Source organism: Rhinolophus hipposideros (genome assembly GCF_964194185.1).
Source record: "Rhinolophus hipposideros genome assembly, chromosome: 19".
In the NCBI taxonomy this organism is placed as follows: domain Eukaryota; kingdom Metazoa; phylum Chordata; class Mammalia; order Chiroptera; family Rhinolophidae; genus Rhinolophus; species Rhinolophus hipposideros.
In genome coordinates this window covers 26,383,377-26,402,899 of record NC_138065.1, presented here as the reverse complement: position 1 = coordinate 26,402,899, position 19,523 = coordinate 26,383,377, and the positions used below count along the sequence as shown (strand labels likewise).

Below are 19,523 nucleotides of genomic sequence, written 5' to 3'. Positions count from 1 at the left end.
AAAAGGAGAAGAGAGAGAGCAAGGGATCAAGAACACATTTGAAGAAATAATGACTGGAAAATTCCCTAACCAGGTGAAGGAAAACAACATACAAGCCCAGGAAGCACAGAGTTTCAAACAAGATTAATGCAAACAGGCCCACACAAAGACACATCATAGTTAAAATGGCAAAGGTTAAAGACAAAGAGAGAATTCTAAAAGCAGCAAGAGATAGCAAGTTACTTACAAGGGAGCTCCTGTAAGACTGTCAGCTGACTTTTGTACAAATCTTTGCAGGTCAGAAGGGAGTGGCACAATATATTCAAACTGATGAAAAACAAAGGTGTACAACCTGGATTGCTCTACCCCCACAAGACTCTCATTTAAAATTGAAGGCGGGATAAAGAGCTTCCCAGAAAAGAATAAGCTAAAGGAATTCATTACCACCAAGCCAGTATTGCAGGAAATGTTAAAAGGGCTTCTTTAATCAGAAGAAAGATAAAAATAAAGTAACTAAGGAAGACCAGAAACATGAATAACAAAATGACACTAACCATGTACCTATCAATAATCACTTTAAATGTAAATGGATTAAATACTCTAATAAGAAGACATATGGTGGTGTCTGAGTGATTCCCAGGGCCCAGCAAAGAGACCAAGTTTCCAGGGCTTTGAAGACAAAGGGTAACACTCCAAAATACGGACTCATTTTCCACTCCATCTTCATTGGCCAAGCCGCTGTCAAGAACAAAAGCCAAATCTCTTAATGTCTGGCAAACAAATGCAGTATTGCCTCACGAATTGATTGCTTTTCTAAGGTGCTCACAAGTGTTTTTGGGGAGAAGTTTCGAGAAAATATTGACGAACAGCTGTCCTTCTATGCTACTGGAGAGATTCCATGAAAGAATCTGGAGGTCATGAAGGAGGCAATGGTTCAGGGTGAGGAAGCAGCTGTTGGGATTACTAGGAAGCTGGAGAAATAGGAGAAAAAAATGCTTGAAGATGGAAAAGAAATTTTTGGCTGAAATTGCCTTTGCATCTTCAGAAAATAGTAGTACACCAGAGGAGTGTTAGGAGACAAGTGAAGGATCCAAAAAGAAGAAAAAGCAAAAGGTCCAGGAGGCTCCTCAGAAAATGGAATGAAAGACCCACCTTTCTCTTTATCCAAACCCAAGAAAATAAAGTCTTTTTCCAAGTAGAAGCAGGTTAGTAGTGATCTTGAGGAGACAGGTGGCAGAAGAACTCTTCTCAAGAGAAAGAAATATTTCCCCCAAAAGGAATCAGTTATTGACCCTGAAGAGGCAGGAAATAGGAATTTCCTCAAGAAAAAGAGGAAATTCTCTTCCAAAGAGGACCCACTCAACAGTGGACCTGAAGAGCCTGCTGGCACCAAGAGTACCAGCTCCAAGGGAAAAAAAAAAAAAAAAAACTCCAAAAGCTATACCAGGAAGATTGGAATGGACCCTGGTAGTGGATAACATCCCACAGTGACATTTCCTGACCTGTTTCCTACAATAAAAACAAATTAACAAGAGAAAAAAAGACATAGGGTGGCTGAATGGATAAGAAAGCAAGACCCATACATATGCTGTGTGCAACAGACTCACCTCAGATCAAAAGACACACACAGACTGAAAGTAAAGGGATGGAATAAGATATTTCAAACAAATGGAAATGAGAAAAAATCTGGAGTAGCAATGCTTATATCAGACCAAATGGACTTTAAAACGAAGACTATAATAAAAGAGAAAGAAGGGCACTACATTATTATAAAAGGATCGATCCAACAAGAGGACATAACCCTAGTAAACATCTGTGTACCCAACATAGGAGCACCTAAATATATAAAACAGATGTTGACCAACATAAAGACAGAGATCAACAGTAACACTATCATAGTAGGGGACTTCAACACGCCACTGACAACAAGGGACAGATCTTCCAGGCAAAAAATCACTATGGAAACAGCGGCCTTAAATGGCACATTGGGCCAGTTGGATTTAATCAATATTTTTAGAGCATTTCACCCCAAAACTGCAGAATATACATTCTTCTTGAGAGCACATAGAACATTTTCCAAGCTAGACCACCTGTTAGGCCACAAAACAAGTCTTAATAAATTTAAGAAAATTGAAATCATATCAAGCATCTTCTCTGACCACAGAAATTAGAAATCAATTACAAGTTAAAAACTAATCTCTTTTTTTACTTATACAAAAGGCCTCTGTTTCTGTTTTTGAACTAAAATCTATTTTGTCTGATACAAGTATAGCAACCTCTTCTCTCTTTCTTTCAAGGCATTTAGTTTAAAATGTCATACTTGTTGGCATAACATTGTTTATATCATTCCTTTATCATCTTTACAAAATCTGCATGAATAGTAATAATGCCCTCTCATTCCTGATATTAGTAATTTGCACACTCTCCCTTCTTTTATCAGTCTGACCAGATGTTTATCTGTTTTATTCATCTTTTTCAAGAAAGACATTTTTATTAGTTTCAGGTGTACAAAACAATGTAATAGTTAGACATTTACACCCCTCACAAAATCATAAGTCCCTCCCCCAATCTCCTACCCTTCTGACATCATACACAGCTATTACAATTCCATTGACTCTACTCTCTATGCTGTACTCCACATTGTGTGACTATATATATATATATAAATATAAATATTTATATAAAATATTTATATATATGAATTATAATTATATTTATATAATTAAATAAATATTCAGCTTCAGTTTCAGGTATACAGAGCAGTGGTCAGGCATCTACATCATTCATGAAGTGGTCTTTCGAATAAGACAACTGTCCATCGGATACCCTACAAAATCTTTACATTATTCATTATGTTCCCCAAACTGTCTTTAATTTCCTCACGGCAATCTTGTGGTTACCAGTTTGTGCTTTCTAATCCCTTTACCTTCTCCCACATCCTCACCCTCCTCCCACCTAGCAACCCTCAATATTCCCCCCCTATATCTCTGAGTGTCTTTCTGTTTTGTTTGTTCAGCCATTATGGAAAACTGCATGGAAGTACCTCAAAACTTGAAAATGGAACTACCTTATGACCCAACTATTCCACTCCTGGGTATCTATCCAAAGAAATACAAAAACACTAATTCAAAAAAATACATGAACCCCTATGTTTACTGCAGTGCTCTTCACAATAGCCAAGATATGGAAACAACTAAAATGCCCGTCGATAGATGATTGGATAAAGAAACTGTAGTGTATTTATTAAATGAAATATTACTTGACCATAAAGAAGAAAGACCTTTTTGATTGAATTGCTTTGTGATAATATTTTACATTTGTAATTTCATTCACTTTTACCCTTACCTTTGATATCCCCTTCCTTTCACTTTTTTGGATTTAATATGCTCTTCTTTTTTTCCTAGTGTCTTAAGGTGGCAGCTTAAATCATTAATTTCAGATTTATTTTCTGATTTAAGTATTTCAAGCTATAAATTTCCCTTTATGCACTGTTAACAGGATCCCAGAAATTTGGACATGTTCTGTGTTTTATTTAATTCAAAATAGTATCCAGTCTTTATTTTAACTGTTTTTTGACCCATGGATTATTTAGAAGTGTTGCTTATTTCCAAATACATAGAGACTTTCCAGAAATTTTTATATATTTTTTTCTCATTCACTTGCATTGTGATCATAGAACATTCTTCATATGATTTCAATTTTTTAAAATATATTAAGATTTGTTCGATGGTCTTTCTTGGTAAATGTTCCTTGTGCTCTTGAAAAGAATATATTTTCTGCTGTTGTTAAATGAAATGTTTATGTCAAATAGGTCAAGTTGGTTGATAGTGTGGTTCAAGGCTTTCAGACCTCAAATGTCTTTTTTATCTCCCCCCTTTAATCCTTTTGCATCTTGTGACAAAACATTCAGCACCCAGCCACAAGAAATAACTGAATTATCTAAGCTTAACGTAATATCTTGTCACTGAAGATAAGTGCATGGCTTCTTCACCACCATGCAAATAACACATGTTCATAGACCCTATATCTCTACTCTCAGAAAGGTGAAGGGTTTTTGTTTTTTGGTTGTTTGGTAAAATAAAAGTAGAATACCAGATGGCCTTATTTTTAAAAATAAATAAATAAATAAAGAATTTAAAAAGTTATATTTCCAAAAACAAGATGAAGAACAAGTAAGGCGTGTTGTCATTATTCCAGATGACGACTTTTAAATAGAAACAGTACAATCCCACCTCCAAAACTGTGAGTTAATCAACCCTGAACTATGATATCAAAGTAGGCACATCCCATATCTAGGTCTACATTTCTGGCATAGTTCATTTCAGACACTTAATAGTTTCATGCAAAATTGGATAGTCAAGGAAATTAAAAGAAGTATCTGTTATGTTTTCAGCCTCAAGTTGATAGGCAACTTTCAATGAACTACAAATTCATTTGGAAGAAACCTCCATGTAATTGAAAGGTTAATCCAGCCATTAAAAGTCTATTTTCTGGGTGAGAGGACCCACTTGTTGGGGTGAGAGAGTTAATCATTTTTAAATTGTGGATACAGCCTCTGTCTTGGAAAAAAACTAAATTTTTCTCATGTTTTTTATGAATGTAGACATTTATAATAATATTAATTACTGAACCAGTTCTTTTTTGATGTTTTACATTTCCTTAATTTCTATCAAAGTATTTAAAACATCTTTAGTTGTATTTCCATTTCCCCCTGACAGTTTCATTCCTACCAGCCTATTTACTAAATCCTATCACTTTCCTAGTAAAACTGTTCTAACTTTTCTTAAAAATGAGGGCCATCAACTTTATCATACATAATGCTTAAATTGAAGTACATAGGAAATTAATTTTAATGCATACCAAAACTCCTATTCTCTTTTTTTATTTCTTTAGAGCAAAACCCAAGTCATCTTTAACCTGCTATTACTTTATTAATGCTTTCAAGCTTGTTATCTTAGAGCCCCTTAAGACAAAAGTTTTTTTCATTAGTGTCATTCCCATAAAGATGGTCCTGTTTACTGTGGGCCCAAGTACAGGCTCAGAGCCTCTCCTTAATTCCCTGACAATGACTGCTGTTGACAAGATTTCAGTCAAGTTTCAAGGAAAGGTGAAGGTAAAGTCCATAGAGAGTAATTATTTGTCTTAATTCATATTGGCTTTTTCCCCCCAGTGATGTGTTGTTTAACTTTTAATTTAGATTTGGTCGTATAACCAAAATTTGTCTCCCCTTGTTAGTGTAGTTCCCTCCTTTCTCAATTTACACAGTAAACACTGAAAATGTCTCTTAATTGACTCCTTAAATCCATCCTCTACATTGTAGACCCAGTTATCTTTTTAAAATGAAAACATTATAACTCATCCCTATGAAAAACTGTTCCATGTGCCAAAAAAATTAAATAAAACATCCCCAAAGTAAGAAATGAGTGAACTGTGTCATCAGCATATTTGTTCACAGCTTGAGGGGAAAATGCCCTGGTAATGTCTAAAATCAGAACTTTTGTTCTTTCAGATCTCTGACACAGTTTTAAGCTTTCATGTTCATTGCGGGGTAGTGAAACATGTCATTTTAATTTTAGACAAATTTGTATTTCTGTTGTTTGCTTCTTTATGTATTTTTTTCTTCTGACCTAATGACTGCACACCTGGCATCTCAGATCATCCTTCTACACACTTCCTGTGTTAAAAAAAAGTAATTGTCTATGATGGCTTTATGAAACTGTGAAATAAAAGTATAATCACTCTTATTTCATAAGTATTCTGTTTCCCAAATTTATCACTCCCTCAAATCCATACCACCCCTGAAACTTGCACTGTTCTCTATTTTTTCATTGACTTGCTGATTTACTTGCTAATATGTTAGTAAATTTTGATACATGCTTGACATAATTTTTTAAAGGAGATTTTTACACATGGCCTTCCATATTTATAAGGTCACATCCAAATAATACACCATGACATGCAAAGGCCTCTATGTCTTACTCTTATTCTGGGGGTGCCAAATATTGTATACACATTTTTAAAGAGATGTTATCTATGTATTACTTTTCAAAGTTGAATTGAATTACCGTAGCAATGTGTAGTATGACGTTTGCTCAAAAGATGGCATTAACCAAATGAATGCTAGCATCACCATGCGACAAGCAGGACAGTTAAAGAAAACATTGGAAGCATTGTTGTCATTCAAGAAGTGCAAGACCAATTTGAAGTGGTATTTAAAATTTGAGAACACTGTGGAAGTACAATGACAATGGAGGCATGAGTATGCAACAGAACCTCTAACACGCCACATGTTAGATTGCATGCATTTGTGATAAATTTGAGACGCATGGTACTGTGTGTGATGCGCACAAGGGAAGATCTGGGAGGCCTTGCACAGCCACAAGTCCTGCCTCATCTACTGTGGTGTTGGAACAGTTTACACGCTTGCCACAGAACTTTACCAATGTTCAGCATAATCAGAAGTGTCTGGATGCTGATAGTAACCACTTCGAGCACCTCTTGTAATTACAGAAGTCAAACATGACTTGTATTCATCTTTAGTTATTGGTATATATTGAGTACCATAATTTTAATACAGTTTTTTCTTTCTTAAAATGTGTATATATTTTTTTGGCACCCTCTTTATATGGCCATGCCCAACTCCTCATATTCTGTGCCTGTGATTCTCAATCTAGGTAAAAGACTAATTTTCTCCTAAATTTATTATATACTAATAATCTTGTAAAATACAATGAAAATGAATTGTTTCAGAAACAAAATTAAAAAATCTATAACAAGACTTTTTCTCATTATAATATTAGAGTAACATACATAAAATTACTCTATTGAATTGTTATAAAAATATTTAAACATTTACTTTCAGTTTGTATACTTCTCTTGTCACAGACAAGTAGCAAATGTTTCCTAAATCTTGTCCTGTTCTTTAGTCCACACTTTGCATAGCATATGAGACCTGACAATTAAGTTTGCAAATGATGTTGCTAATCTTTTTTGATATCAGAGAGATTATTCATTCTGAGTTTGTACCAACTGAACAAACAGTTAACCAGTTTACTATTTGGAAGTCCTGAAAAGGCTGCATGAAAAAGTTAGATGACCTGAACTTTTCGCCAACAATGCATGGCTCTTGCATCACGACAATGCACCAGCTCACAGAGCACTGTCTGTGAGGGAGTTTTTAGCCAGTAAACAAATAACTATATTGGGACATCTTCCCAACTGACCTGATCTGGCCAGTTCTTTCTTTAACCAAAGATAAAGGAAATATTTTATACAAAAAGAAAGGAAGACATTTTTATGACATTCAGGACATCAAGGGTAATACGATGACAGCTCTGATGGCCATTCCAGAAAATAAAGTTCCAAAATTGCTTGAAAGGGTGAACGAGGTGCTGGCATTGGTGCATAGCTTCCCAAGGGGAGTACTTTGAAGGTGACCACAGTGATATTCAGCAATGAGTTATGTAGCACTTTTTCTAGGTTGAGTTCTTGAACTTAATTGTCAAATCTCTATGCTTCAGGTATCTTCAAATGTTGAGAATCCCCACAACATTTAAAACTGAAATATCATCTATCTTTGTGCCTTTACTTCTTCAGTTTGGAGTCTCCCCAATAATGGGCCTGCTGTACTGATCATCTTTCAACTCTCAATTTAAGTAGACTATCTAAAGACTGTTTTGTAATCCAGCAGAAGGAACTGGTGATCCCTTCCCTTATGCCTTCAACAAGACAAAGTATTTGCTCTGACAAGCAATCACAGCATTATATTCTAACTATTGTCCACATGGCTATCTCCACCACTGTAGAGTAGTACTCAAACTTTTTGTTATTGCTCTCAAATAAGTCTCTTTACTATGGATACATCTCAATTCTAGGCCTGTTTTATCTCTCCATTCTGAATCTTAATAGGCATTTCAAATTAAACATCCCAAACCAAATTCTTAGTTTGCCCTCCCAATCTGTTCCTTCCATAGTCTTATCTGTCTTAGTTAATTATAATTCCAAATAGAATTTCAGCCTTCTCCAGACAAAAACTTGGACTCATTCCTGGCTTCTTGTTTTTCTAACATGACAGATGGAATCTACCATCCCATTCTACTAGTTCTATTTTTAAAAAACAGTTTCATGTCTCATTTTACCACCTCCACCTCAAGCACTATGGTTTACTACAATCATTGTCTTCTCAACTTATTACAATAGGCTTGAAATTAGTCCTGTTACTTTTATCTTTGTCTCTGTCTCCAAGTCTAGTGTTACAGAAGCATAATATACAGTGGGGGAAAGATTTGACTTGGGACCAGAGAAGTTAGCTTGAGCCATTTAGGAATTCAAGAATTATTCTGACCAAAAACTAGAGTCATGGGGAAAAGCCCATTCAAATAGAAAACATTGACAATATATTTATACTACACACCTGTGCTAGGAACTGAAAGGTCCCTATTTGAATCTTTTCATTTTGATAGAGGTCCTGTGGCCTTTTACCATGTGATGGAACTTTGACTTATCATTTATTGCTCCAAACAGTTCATTAAAATTCCACCTTTCCCTCTAGACTCTAGTGGCCTGCCTCTAGATAAGCTGTCTGAACATGTCATAAAAAAGGTGATGGAGTATCAATAGTGAAAGGGCTGGCCCCAAAACCTTGTTCATGGGTAAGAGTATAGCCTTGACAAGTGATCATGGAACTGTTAACTTGAAAATAGAATCTTCCACTGAGAAATCTACACAATCTGTTCATTACCCCATCCAAAGAAAGGTGTTGTTGACTGGACATCAGTATAAATTCTGCATCCTAATAACTTCCTGCTCTCTAACAGGTTCAAATATATCTTTATTAAAGTAATTAGATAATTTAAAAATGTATATTAAAAAGTAATGGAAAAACGAAAAATAATAATGATAATAATAAACCAAAATAATAAACACATAGTTTAGCTGGCATCCAATTGCTGTTTTCTTTCATTGCTTTGACTCTGCCAATCAAAATTATGCCCAACCCCCATTCTAATATTAGGAAGATTAGAAATGTTATCTTCCTAATTGCTCAAAATATTAATTTCTCCACTGAATACACACAACTACCAAGGCACACATCTACACAGTCTCAGAGAAGTAGGAATGCTATTCCAACACTATTCTCATTTTGACAGAAGATATCTTATATGTCATTATTTTCTCTAAATATCTCTAAAGATGCACAAACACCCAATCACTGTGAAATCTGAAGCCTTTACCTGCCTCCTTCACTTCTGGTCAGAGACAAGGGAAAAGAGAAAGCATTTTAATAAAAACACAACCAAATGATGCAGAAATGTCAAAGAGGGAATGAATTAAGACAACATCACTTAATTTGACAATAAATTTATTTTAGTCATCATTTATTGAGAAACATAACATTCAGGCAGGACCAGTTACATAATTTGTGAGGCCAGTACAAAATAAAAATGCCAGCATAAAATAAATCCATTGTTCCATAGTTATTAAGACTTTCAAGATGGTAACGACTGCATAGATCAAATGCCCATGAAGCTAGTCCTGAATCCAGGTTAGGCTCTTGGTTATGGACACAAATACAAACAACTAAATCCTTCTTTCAAGGAATTGAGACCAAAAAAAGAAGATCAAAAGCCTAAATAACTACTGTTTAGAGTAAGAAAAGATAAGTGTATTTAGGGAGATCTGGGGAGTTCATAAGAGATTTGAATTGGGCAATCCAGGGAACATCCCATGAGAAATAGGTGTCTGAATTAGAGTTTGAAGGATCAAAATAATGATGAACATGTAGCCAAAACAGAAAAGAGATTGCTGGAAAGTGGTGGGAGGGGGAAAAGGGAAGGGGCAGATTTCCAAAAGAGTCAGAATCTCTGCCAGAACAAGCTATTTTAACAAAATCGTGGGTGTTTTTTTTTTGGGGGGGGAGGGTTTGAACCATGTTTAAGAAGAAGCAGACAAGAATTTTATGCATAAGGTAAAACAAATGTCATCAGAGTTGGTTTAGACTTGTTTTCCATTTCTTCAAGAATCTGTTTTTGATCCATGATTTCTGTGCCAAGCATAGCTGATTTCCTGAAATCCTAGGGTCTTGGGTTTTGGCTTCTGTGGGAAAGGTAGTGCTGGGTACATGGGGAGAGCAGATGTTCCAATTTGAGCTGCGGGAGAAGAAAAGGATCTTGATCTCAAAGAAGGGAAATCAGAGAGAAAGGGAGAAGAAAAAAAGAAGATAGAAAAAAAAAAGAATAAGTTGATAGGAAGTTGAAAAAAAATAACAAGAAAAGTCTTACCTCTGCTTTTTAAAACATGAGTCAACCACAACTAAGATGACCAGGGTTACTGTTACAGTCAAACAGATCAATATGGGAAGGATGGAGTATCCACCTAGTTGGGGATAAAATAAGGATGTCAATCTCTGAAATATTCTCTAATCTACCTCTGTTAATGCTTCTTAGATCGCAGAGGTGGGGCCTTCCAAGAGTTTTTTCTTCTGTATTTTCTAAAGCCCTCATTTCAATTCCTCTTGAGTCTATGTCCCTGATATTTCCCCTCCTTCTCTCTTTCACCAAATCACTAGATCATTCTTTCTTTTCTCTTTAGTACTTCTAATCCTCTACTTCTGTTTTCTCAAATATTTAATTGTCATTCTTCATCCTTTTTATTTGGATTTCCCCCTTTTTATCCTCTTGTGCATAGCATTCATATCCATTTCTCCAGCTCCTCATTCATTAGCTCTAATGCTATGGAAAGAATATCATTTTCCAGCTGGACTTCAGTTCTTCCTCACCCCAGTGGATGATTATTTCATGGCCTCCTAGACTGCTGTGTTTCACTCGACAAGCCAAGCCAGCCGCCTCCTGAGCTGCCACATCCAGGGTTACTCGGAGATACCATGTCCCATCAGCATTGGGCAGGATGTCACCTTGCTGAGTGCCTGGCTGCTCCTGCTCACCCTGTGTCCACATAACCCACACAGGCTTGGGATGAAAACCAGTGACATGACACACCAGCAACAGACGGCCAGGACCAGGACTGGGGCCTTTGGACACCCAAGCCTCTGGCTTCACTGGAGAGGAGAAGATGAGAAGAAATGGAGTTAAGGGGGGCACCCTATAGCCTCTTATGTGCTTCAAAGTGAACAAAAAGAGTGAACAATTTAAATACAAGAGTTAAAGTTCTAGGGATATGAGGGGAGAGAAAGTTGGGCTCACCTTGTCTTTCCAGTTCTGACTTCCCTGCTTCAAGGAGGCCTGCCAGAAATCGAGGACAGGTGTCACTGAGAAGGTGCTGTACAATTTCTTTAATAACTCGGTAGTGATTGAGTACCTTACAAACATTCTGAGCCTGACTCCCTGCTCCTGGAGATGGCTTCCAGTAATTTCCTTGGAAACTCAGGAAATCTGATCCTTGATATGCCCCATTTAAGAAGCTTTCTGAGGCCTTCCCGGCATACTTTCTACAGCTGAATGATATCTGGAGCTCAAAGGGATCTGGGGATGGACAAGGAAAAGAGAATCAATATGGAAAGAATTACAGGGAGGGAAAAGTAAAGAGTCTAGAAAATTAAAAGATTTACGGGAAAATTTTTTCTCAGGAATCACATGGGACACTAGAGTTGGCATGGGAAAGAGGGAGGAAATTTGTGGGAAGAAAATGTGAAGATAATAAAGATAATTAATGTGAAGTGACTAGATGGGAAGACTGTTAGAAAGATAGGAAACAAGTCAAACAAAGTTCACTTGGGAGAGGTTAGGTACAGGCTAGGCCACATGAATGCTCAGGCCAGCGAGAAAGGAGGTTAGATCCTGCATGGAAAAGGCTGAGTCTGAGGCCGGGGTTAGTAGGAAGAAGATCAGGGAAACATATGTGTATATGAGGCCTGACAATTAAGTTTGTGAACTTATTGCAAAGATGTTGCTAACCTTTTTTTAATATCAGAGGGATTATTCATTATGAATTTGTACCAACTGGACAAACAGGGCTGAAAAGGCTGCACAAAAAAGTTAGATGACCTGAACTCTTTGCCAACAATTCATGGCTCTTGCATCACTATAGTGCACCAGCTCACACGGCACTGTCTGTGAGGGAGTTTTTAGCCAGTCAACAAATAACTGTATTGGAACACTCTCACAACTCACCTGATCTGGCCCCCAATGACTTCTTTCTTTACCTGAAAATAAAGGAAATCTTGAAGGGAAGACATTTTGATGACATTCAGGACATCAAGGGTAATATGACGACAGCTCTGATGGCCATTCCAGAAAAAGAGTTCTAAAATTGCTTTGAAGAGTGGACTAGGTGCTGGCATTAGTACATAACTTCCCAGTGGGGAGTACTTCGAAGGTGACTGTAGTGATATTCAGCAATGAGGTATGTAGCATTTTTTCTAGGATGAGTTGGTGAACTTAATTGTCCAACCTTCATATATTGGAAAGAAAACTATTTCAAGAAGCCAGAACATGAGGGTATATTCAAGGCTGTGAAGAGATATGTACATGTAGGCTCTTCTGTGTGTATGGGGGGTAGGGGGGATAAAGTAGGGATGGTGGTGAAGGGTGAAGCAGAGGAGAGAGAGTGAGCCAAGGGAGACAGGGAAGTTGGATGATGGTCAGAGTCTATACACCATCTTCCCCTATGGAAGATGGTTAGAGAGCTCAGACAAATGTCACCTTGGAAAAAAAAAAAAAAAAACTCACATTCAAACTGAAACTGACTGGCAAAGGCCTGCACTTTCCTGGGAAAACCATGGAAGTACAACTGCAGTAACATCTGGAGGTTCTTCAACTCCTCCTTGCTAAAGCTACCCTGGGACCAGGGCCGCAGAAAGCTGATGGTGCCCAAGACACTGTTCCAGCGATGAGTCTGCAGCTCACCCAGCCAGCCTGAAGCCTGAATGTGTGCCCAGCTGTGGTTGGCAAAGGAGGAGATCTGGAGCATGTGGAAGGAGTAGGGCTCTTTTGCTCCTGGATGATGGGGTCCTAGAACCTGAGGAGCTGAGAGAAAGATATGGCAAGTGAGAGAGTGTGAAAAAATAGAAGAAGGGCCCACATAGGAGAAGAAAGCTATAATTATACAGTTTGCACATATATTCCATATCACCTTCCCCTGGTCCAGCTTCTATTTTCCAAAATCAGAGAGAGAAACAGACTTGGGCAAGGATACTTTGCCTGGCATTAGCTTGGCATGCAAAGTCTGAGGGCACCCAGTAGGAGATTACTCCCTGCCCCCAGGTCCTTCCCAGAACTTCTTTTCCACTATGCCCATCCACAGGTATTTTTCCACCTAGGTTCTTACCCACTGTGCTTGCCCTAGGGCAGAGAAGTTCCTTGAAGAGCAGGAGCAATAGGAGCAGCATTGAAGCTCTGTTAAGCAAAGGATGCCTCAGCAGGACGTCTGCCTTAGAACTCAGATATCAGCTCCCCTCCAAACCTTCTCACACCCTTATCTAACTTCCCTTGCCACACAAACTGACAAACCTCCCTCTGCTCACTTCCCTGTCAGAGAAACCCTACTGCCTCCCTCAGCCACAGGCCTCCCACAGGGTCTCTCATTTCCTCTCGTCTCTCCCACTATCTGGCTTGTAGAGTTTCTTCCTGTTCTCATCTGCTTCCTGACTGTCCCTATTGCACCAACAATATAAAAGGAATCTTGACTCATGATAAAGGCTGCCTTATGACAAAGTCTGTCCTTCTGATTGAAAATTTAGTACCTCTTCGCCTTAGAAAAATCACATTCACACTTGGGTTCTTAATGTCCTTTTCTGTGAAAAGAAGTGATTGAAGGTCCTCAGTGATGCCCAGTGGCCCTTCCAGAAGTCTCCCCATTCCTTATCTCTCTGTGGTCTTCTCCTTTTCCTATCTGCTTCCCAACCTCCCTTTCTCCTTTTTCTTGGGCTTCCCTGTATTTCTCTATTTACCCATTATTTTTTTATCTGGAGTCTACTTTCATTCTTTTCATTGCCTTTCCTGTTCTGCCGCCTCCTCAGTCTCCCGTCTGTCTCTTAATTCTGCTCTTCACAAAGTCATTACCAGAAGACATTAAGAACTTTGAGTGTAGCTGTATAATCATCAGGCAGATGTCCATAATCCATACTAGAAAGGAGCAGCAGTGGCAATACAGATTATCAGATAATCTAAGAAAAATTACCTTTTACTCAGTTTCCCCAGTCAGATCAATTGTCTCTGTTAAAGGGATCCATGAGTGGGCTTGACCTAGAAGTGGTGTGCTGAGAGGCAGATAGGTTTTCACTCATGCTGTATGAGCAGGTCTATAAGGGATATGCAGAGACCTTGGATCCCCACCCTACCCTAAATGAGTTTAGTGTGTCTACAGGTTGGTGGGCAAGCTTCACTCTGGGTACGAAAGGCAGTCATGCAGGCTTCCTTTCGCAGCTCATGGCCTGGGAGTACTGGTGTCCTATTGGTGGTGTCTGACTAGAAAGAACTTTCATTGGAGGAGAGGAAGTGACTTCTGGGGAATGGAGTGTTCATGAGAGAATTAGTTAATATATTGAGTCTTTATTTTTGTTCCTTTTATTGATGCTTGCTGTGGCAGCCTGAAGGCAGTTGAAATACTATTCATTTGTTTGGTTTTCATATAAGCATTCAACTTACATTTTAGTTAGAACCCACCTGGTGCCAAAAGATTTATCAGACACTAAAATTTCAGAGATAAAAGTCCTTTGAAGATAACAGAACAAAACCCAACCTAAAACCTCTACTTTTAAAATGTAAAAGACTCACAGAATAAGGCTCAGAGTAATTAAAAACTACCCTCAGTTTCATCCTGGTATTGTTTATGAATTCTAAGAATAAAGAAAAATTTTACAAAGTTCCAGATAAAATAGTAGCTGCTCACAAAGAAGAGAATGACACTGGTTTCAAATATCTCATTTTCAATGCAGTGGGGAAATATTTCAGAATTCTGAGGTAACGAGACAATCCTAAAATTTTTTTATTCAAGCAAATTATCATATTCTGATGAGGACAAAAGTAATACAATTTGAATACTCAAAAACTCAAATAATATGCCACATAACTCCCTCTATAAAACAAATTATCTGAGCAAAACCAAAAATTAACCTGAAAGAACTCAATAAATGATGCAAGAAATACTGGTATAAAATTATTTTTATAATGAATGGGACTAGATCAAACTAAAAAGTTTCTGGCCATAAAAAGAAATAATCAACAAAACAAAAAGGCAAACAACCAAAGGGAAGAAGATATTTGTAAACAATACCTCCAATAAAGGGCTCACATCCAAAATATATAAAGAGCACATAAAGCTCAACAACAACAAAACAAACAAGCCAATTAAAAAATAAGAAGACCTGAAGAAATATTTTTCCCAAGAAAACATACAAATGGGACAACAGACATATGAAAAGATTCTCTACTTCACTAGATATTAGGGAAATGTAAATCAAAACCACAATGTGATACCACCTCACACCTTTTAGAATGGCTGTTATCAACAAGACAAATAATGACAAGTTTTGGAGAGGCTGTGGAGAAAAGGAAACCCTCATACACTGTTGGTGGGAATGTAATTGGTACAGCTGCTATGGAAGATAGTGTGGATGTTCCTCAAGAAATTAAGACTAGAATTACCATATAACCCAGCAATCCCTCTCCTGGGTATTTACTCAAAAAAATCTGAAAACATTTATCCATAAAGATAATAGGTATGCTGGTGTTCGTTGCAGCATTAATCATGTTGGCCAAGACATGGAAACAACCAGTGTCCTTCCACAGATGATTGGATAAAGAAGATGTATATAAACACAATGGAATACTATTCTGCCATAAGAAAAGATGAAATAGTGCCATTTGCAACAACATGGATGGATCTTGAGAGTGTTACGCTAAGTGAAATAAGTCAGACAGAAATAGTCGAGAACCATTTGACTTCACTGATGTATGGGATATAAAACTGAAAGCATCAAAGGAAAAAGACAAACAAAGAAACAAAAACTCATAGACACAGACAACAGTTTAGTGCTTACTAGAGGGTAAGGGGGTGAGGAGTGGTAGAAGAAAGTAAAGGGGTTCAAGTATATGGTGATGGAAGGAGAACTGACTGGTGATTAGCACAAAATGTGACATATTGATGATGTATTATAGAAACATACACTTGAAACCTATGTAATTTTACTAACCACTGTCACCCCATAAATTTAATTTAAAAAAAAGAAATGTAAAAGAAAATCCACAGCCCAAAATACATGTAAAAAATAAATAATACAAATATAAGAGAATATTTTCAAATACTATAAATACAAATGAAAACATATAAAATGTGGCACTAATTAATTAGAGAATGATTTATTAACAGTGGTTTTATTGATTTTCAGGCTGCAAGAGTATTTGGTCATATGACAGTAACCCCAAAATTTCTCTCTTTGCAGAATGATATGTTTACCTGCAAAGATATTCCAGCCTGAAAACAGGCACTGTACTTGCAAGAGAAACAGATCAAGGACTAAGGCAACATAATATCCCCAGCAACATCTCTTTTGTTCCTGCTAGAAACTAAAGGATGAACTAAATCATGTGCACAGAAAGGTGAAAGGGGTCAGACGCATATTTTGAGTAGTAGCCTCATGGTTCTACAGAAAGTTCAAGTACGTTTGACATGTATTTGTTAAATTTTATCTGAAAAAATGTGTAAGATCTACATATTTTTGCTAAAGAGTAATAAAGGGAGTATTTGCCTTACCACGTGGTATAACATACTAGAAAGTTAGTATTAAATCAAGTGGGAATTATATAGAAACTTAAATGACAGAAGTGGGAATTGGAGCCTAGGAACCAAAGGAAAGAAAAGAGACAAAGTAGAAATTTGTAGGTCTTGATTATGTTTGCCATACTGAAGAATTGTCTTGCTTTTCAAGTAAGTGAAGCATTTTAAACATGAGTAATGTGGTTAAAATGGCATTTAGGAAAATTCCCTAAACCACAATGAGATCTGGAGAACTTATCAGAGAGTGATGAGACCAATATGGCAGATGACTTTAGTGACCTGGACAAAGGTAGTAGCAGTTAGAATGGATAGCAGAAATAACAAAAATAGCACGGATGTAATCAGGATTAATCAAACAAACTGTGACCAGAAGGAGATAAAGTGTTTTGGAAGAATGGTTTGAGACGCACAGTTCAATTTGGGTAATTTTGAGATTGAGGCTCCAGCTGGAGGTATTTGGATGGTTCATGGCATAAGGGTTGTTACAAGTAGGTGTTATGGACTATACAGAACCTGCCAAGCTCATGGTGCCATAGAAAGAAACGTAGACGTCTGTAAATCTGTCCCTCTCTTTCAAATAATATTTTAAGTTAAAATTTAAAAATATTATCTGTGTCTTAGAAAATGCTCAAGTGTCTTGAATTTATTCATTTATTCATTCTTTCTTTTATTCGTGAAATAAATTGTTATTGAGCATCGGCATTTTACTAAGAACTGAACACATAATGGAAGAGCAAATTATTGTAAGACTAGAGAAGGAGATATAAAGTTCTTTTCTTGGTGGAGTTTAGTGTGAAGGAAAATACTCATACAGATTAATATATAAATACAGCTATCATAAGCACTGACTTTAGAATTATACAATACTATGATAACAAATGATAAGAGGAATGGACCAAGTCAGGGAGATCAAGAAGGAATCCCAGAAAGTGATGACAGATCTGCATTCTGAGGGAAAATTAGGAGTTAACCCGAAAAAGAGAACAGACTATATGCAAAGACCCAGTAAATAGAGGATGTATATCTTCTCTGAGGAACTGAAAACGGCCAAAATTCACATGTATTTCATAACACAAAACTTCTCAAATATTATTTTTCTATGAAAAAAAATGGACAAAACATGTTTTAGGATATGATTATGCACTGAACTTCATAAAATACTCAATAAAAGTTATAGCATGTATATAGGTAACACATAGGTAGGTAACATATTCAGGAGGCTGATTATCTGATAATAATAATATAGTCCATTCATGGTAGCCCACAGCATCTGTAAATCTCAGTAATAGATGTGTCAGAGCTCATTAATCTATAAATTCACTGAGGTATCAGGTTTCTATGTGTTGGTCAGCTAACACTTTCAGAATAACAGCCTCTTTTAGGTAACCTCTGGGTAACATGGAGTCTTTCTCCTCCACCCCCACCATGATATGCAGATGTAAGCTAAAGCTTGAATACTTTCACTACACCACCACCCAATAGGCCTCCAAGACCCCTTTAAACATCCAGCTAAACCTTTGTTGAAGTTTTTTGGTTCTGTGCATGAAACTAAGCCCTTAGTTAAGCAGAGATGTTTACAATGTTACGAAGAATGATGTTGTACCTTGGTTCTTTGTCTTCTTGAAGGAAAGAATTTAGTCAAGAGACAAGATATTTTTTTGTACAGCAATAGGACAGCAAGAAGTTTATTATTAAAAGTGAGTACACTGCGAGACATGGGGTGGGCTGATCTAAGAGAGGGAAGCAGCCTCCTTACGTTGTTTGAGGGTTTTTATCTCTGTGGGTAGACTTCTCTCCCTTTCCCTTCTCTTATCTCTCCTTCTACCCCTGAGGTGCCTAGTCCTCCATTCTCTGGCATTTAACAATGCATTTATTTGATTTAGGGGCATGTGTAAACATACCCTTTGGAATATGTGTAATTCTGCAATCCTCCTGGGCTAGTAAGGTATATGTAGTCCTGAAATAGTATGTGTACTCTGATAAGCAGGATGTCTTCCTCCCTTCTGTGGCTTGTAACAACATATCTCTCTTTATTTTTTTTTCGTTGTCAACTTTTTATTTTGCTAAGTAATATATATATTTTTGAATCTAGCATCAATTGTTACAATCATTTTACTTTCAAAGGACAATAATTCCCAGAAAGTGTTTTCTCAGGATAAAAAAAAACACCAGGCCTTTTATCTGAATATTTATCTTAATAATAATAATATTATTACATTTTTCTTCTTTTATAATTTTGTTACAAAGAGGTGAGAAACTTATCAAGGTTCGATATTTGAGAACTACTGGTCTAAAATACTTCATACAATTAGTTTACATCATTCACAAATGATGTAAACATATCTCTTTAATCTAGAGGTACGTGTAAGCCTGGAATCCTGGGCAGCTTCAAGGGGGTCTTGACCCAAGTAGGACCTGCAGCAAAGGGATTTCTAACCTAAGTCTCTCCTTCTCCTGTTCATTTCTATCTATCTACCTAACCTATCAACAATGCATCCTAAGACCATGCAGACAAAGAGGTGCTGTAGTAATTCTGATCCCCTATTTCTCTGGTATGGGAAACTTCCAGAATGTTAGAGTGAGGTGTTTAGCTAATCCTTTCCCCCAAACAATGATAATACTGGACAATATTTTCAAAGACAACCATATCAAGACTCTGGAAATAGACCAAAGACATACAAAAGATTGAGAAGTGTTTATTCTAAAAAACTACTGAACCTGGGATAAGCACAGCTGTGGTTCTCATTGAAGCTGTTCCCATTTCTTCCCCATGCCCAGTATTCTCAGTGCAGTTCTACCAGGGCAGGGAA

The 19,523-nt window shown here is 37.1% G+C and overlaps 1 protein-coding gene across 1 annotated transcript; it reads right to left on the bottom strand.

The window, feature by feature from the left end:
* Positions 1-9,325: 9,325 nt before the first annotated feature.
* LOC308487161 (T-cell surface glycoprotein CD1e, membrane-associated-like) lies at positions 9,326-13,468 on the bottom strand. Its single transcript, XM_081025152.1, has 6 exons — positions 13,264-13,468; positions 12,666-12,962; positions 11,181-11,459; positions 10,757-11,035; positions 10,260-10,353; positions 9,326-10,127 (listed from the first exon to the last, which is right to left on the bottom strand). Exons 1-6 carry the CDS (start codon positions 13,322-13,324, stop codon positions 9,962-9,964), a joined length of 1,176 nt encoding a protein of 391 aa, XP_080881278.1. The 5' UTR covers positions 13,325-13,468; the 3' UTR covers positions 9,326-9,961.
* Positions 13,469-19,523: the final 6,055 nt, after the last annotated feature.